Here is a 2,370-nt window from a genome sequence, read left to right as displayed (position 1 = left end):
TCCTCCCCCTTTCTTAGGGTTTTTTGTCACACACTTTACTTGATTATCGACATGGCCGGAATCAGGGTACAGCCGGACGATGCAGACGTCTCGCAGGCAGCGCGGCAGGTGGCCGCCGTTGATCTGATCTCCGATGACGATCGGTCTGTGACGGCTGACTCCTGGTCCATCAAGAGCGAGTACGGCAGTACTCTCGATGACGAGCAGCGCCACGCTGATGCTACTGAAGCCCTCTCCGCTGCCGCCTATCGTGCCCCATCAGAATACAGGTCCTCTCTCTCACTCATTTCACTAATCCTCCACAACTTCATGGCTTTTTCTTAGGAAATTTTCCTCTATGATATGAGTGCGGAAGAAAATGAACCTCGTAATTAACAAGGGTCCATGCAATTTGTGGACTTGATTTTACTTCATTTATCCGTATATTTCGTTAATTTTAAATGATATTTCAAATAGGTGAGTAAAATAATGTTTGGGAAGTGTTTATAAATGGTTTATAAACATGAGCCAAACATAGGCTAAATCAATGCTGGAAATATTGATATATTAGGCTGTTGACATAAAACTAAATCTGGAAGGTGAATTATGGTAAGAGTTCATAACATCGCAACAATTTTGATGGGGGTAAAGTAGTATATTTCCAGAAGGAAATGGACACTTCATTAACATGTCAATGTTTTCTATGGACTTTATTTTTATTGATTTTATCCTATATATTTTCTGAATTATTAATGCAAAATTTGTATATGTGGGAATTATGATTGAATTTATTACAATATAACAATCTAACATCGATGGAGTTTAATTTTGTGAACAATTTGCTATTCAATTCTTATGATGAATAGAAGAGAGAAGTTCTTATAATAAACCAAGAAATATTTCTTACTTGTATTCGGATGTCACGCCCTTTGACCACGATACTAATAAAATACTCTACTATTTGTTCAAAAGGAATTATTGTTGCCTGATCACAAACTCTATGCTCTAGGGGTCAGTTACCCAAAGTTTATAAAATATCATTATTGCAATGAGCAGTTCTGACAAGGAGGAGCCAGATGCTGAAGCAGTTTCATCATTGCTGGGTTTTCAGAGTTATTGGGACACTACATATGCAGATGAGTTGGCAAATTTTCGGGAGCATGGTCATGCTGGTGAAGTTTGGTAAGCGGTGCCATGATTTTGTAAGTTTTATTTGTTAAATGTTCACCTCTGGTCAGTGTCATTCAACTTTTCTGAGACACACTTCATGCTTTCTAATTGGAATTTAAAAACATGGAAAGTGGTTGTAACTTCTAGACATTTTTGGAGTGCAGTTGTCAACTTCACATGAATATTTTCTCCTATATTTGGTATGCCTAGCTGAAAATAGTATCTGAATGAATTGTTATAAAGAGAACAAGTATAAGCATAATTTTTACCATACCTTGTCCTTCAGTGGATCATATACAAATTCAGAACTTTTTCACCATCTGTAAGGGCTATGAATCGGTAAAATTTTCAGGTCTTATCCCCTCTCTGGAGACGGATTATTCTAGGAGGTGGACTCCATAACCTTCAATATTAGTACTTCAGTAAGTTTCACTCTTGCTAAGCTCTCTTGGGGTTGGGGGATAGCAAATGTGTTTGGCCATTGCATCATGGACATGGGAAGGATTGTATTTCTCACATGCCCCATTTAGGTTACTGGCAACTTCAGACCAGGGGCTATCTTTAGGGGCTCTGACAAGATATCTCGGAATCTTGCTGCTCTTAAGAAACTTGGATATTTGCTTCTTTTTATCCTATGGCTCTTAGACTCATCCTGTTTTAAGGGAGTTGTAGGAAATTCTATGTTATATGCATGTATATCCACGATCTACTACTTAATGCTTTCTGCTATATTTCTTCTGGTCATCTGATAATTATTAAACATTAACAATGTTGTTCTTCTTCTTAATTATATTTTCTTCTGGTCATCTAATAGTTATTATTTAACACAGTTCGATTGTAAACCTCCATATTCAATATACTCACAAATACAATGACAAACATGACATCCTGCTTTTTGAGCCTGGGAAAATCAGCAAAACAAAAATCTGGGAAGAGGTCACTGGAATGAGTTTACATAACACTGAACCTCATCCCTATTATATCCTCTTGGCGCCCTTGCTTGGAAAAACAATATGTGAAACTGTAATTTTGGAGCTGATCTTGATGCAATATTCTATATATTTCCCATTTTGTAGGTTTGGAGCTGATGTGATGGAAATTGTTGCTTCTTGGAGCAAAAACTTATGCATTGGAATATCTCAACGTCACTTGCCAAATCATGTAGATATTGCGAATGATTTGTCTGCTGGAGAGCCTGAAAATGAGTTGTCTAACTGGAGC

General features: G+C 37.5%; 1 protein-coding gene across 1 annotated transcript; it reads left to right on the top strand.

Annotated features, from left to right (window-relative positions):
* Window positions 1-6: 6 nt before the first annotated feature.
* On the top strand, window positions 7-2,364 carry LOC111388651 (the record flags this gene model as incomplete). The annotated part of the gene is made up of 3 exons (XM_023013415.1): window positions 7-269; window positions 1,036-1,161; window positions 2,226-2,364. Coding segments are annotated over exons 1-3 (483 nt in total), but the record flags the coding sequence as incomplete, so codon positions are not given.
* Between the last annotated feature and the right edge of the window lie 6 nt (window positions 2,365-2,370).

Source organism: Olea europaea, unplaced genomic scaffold, assembly GCF_002742605.1.
Source record: "Olea europaea var. sylvestris unplaced genomic scaffold, O_europaea_v1 scaffold5122, whole genome shotgun sequence".
NCBI classification, from domain to species: domain Eukaryota; kingdom Viridiplantae; phylum Streptophyta; class Magnoliopsida; order Lamiales; family Oleaceae; genus Olea; species Olea europaea.
This window is presented reverse-complemented; position numbering and strand designations above follow the sequence as displayed.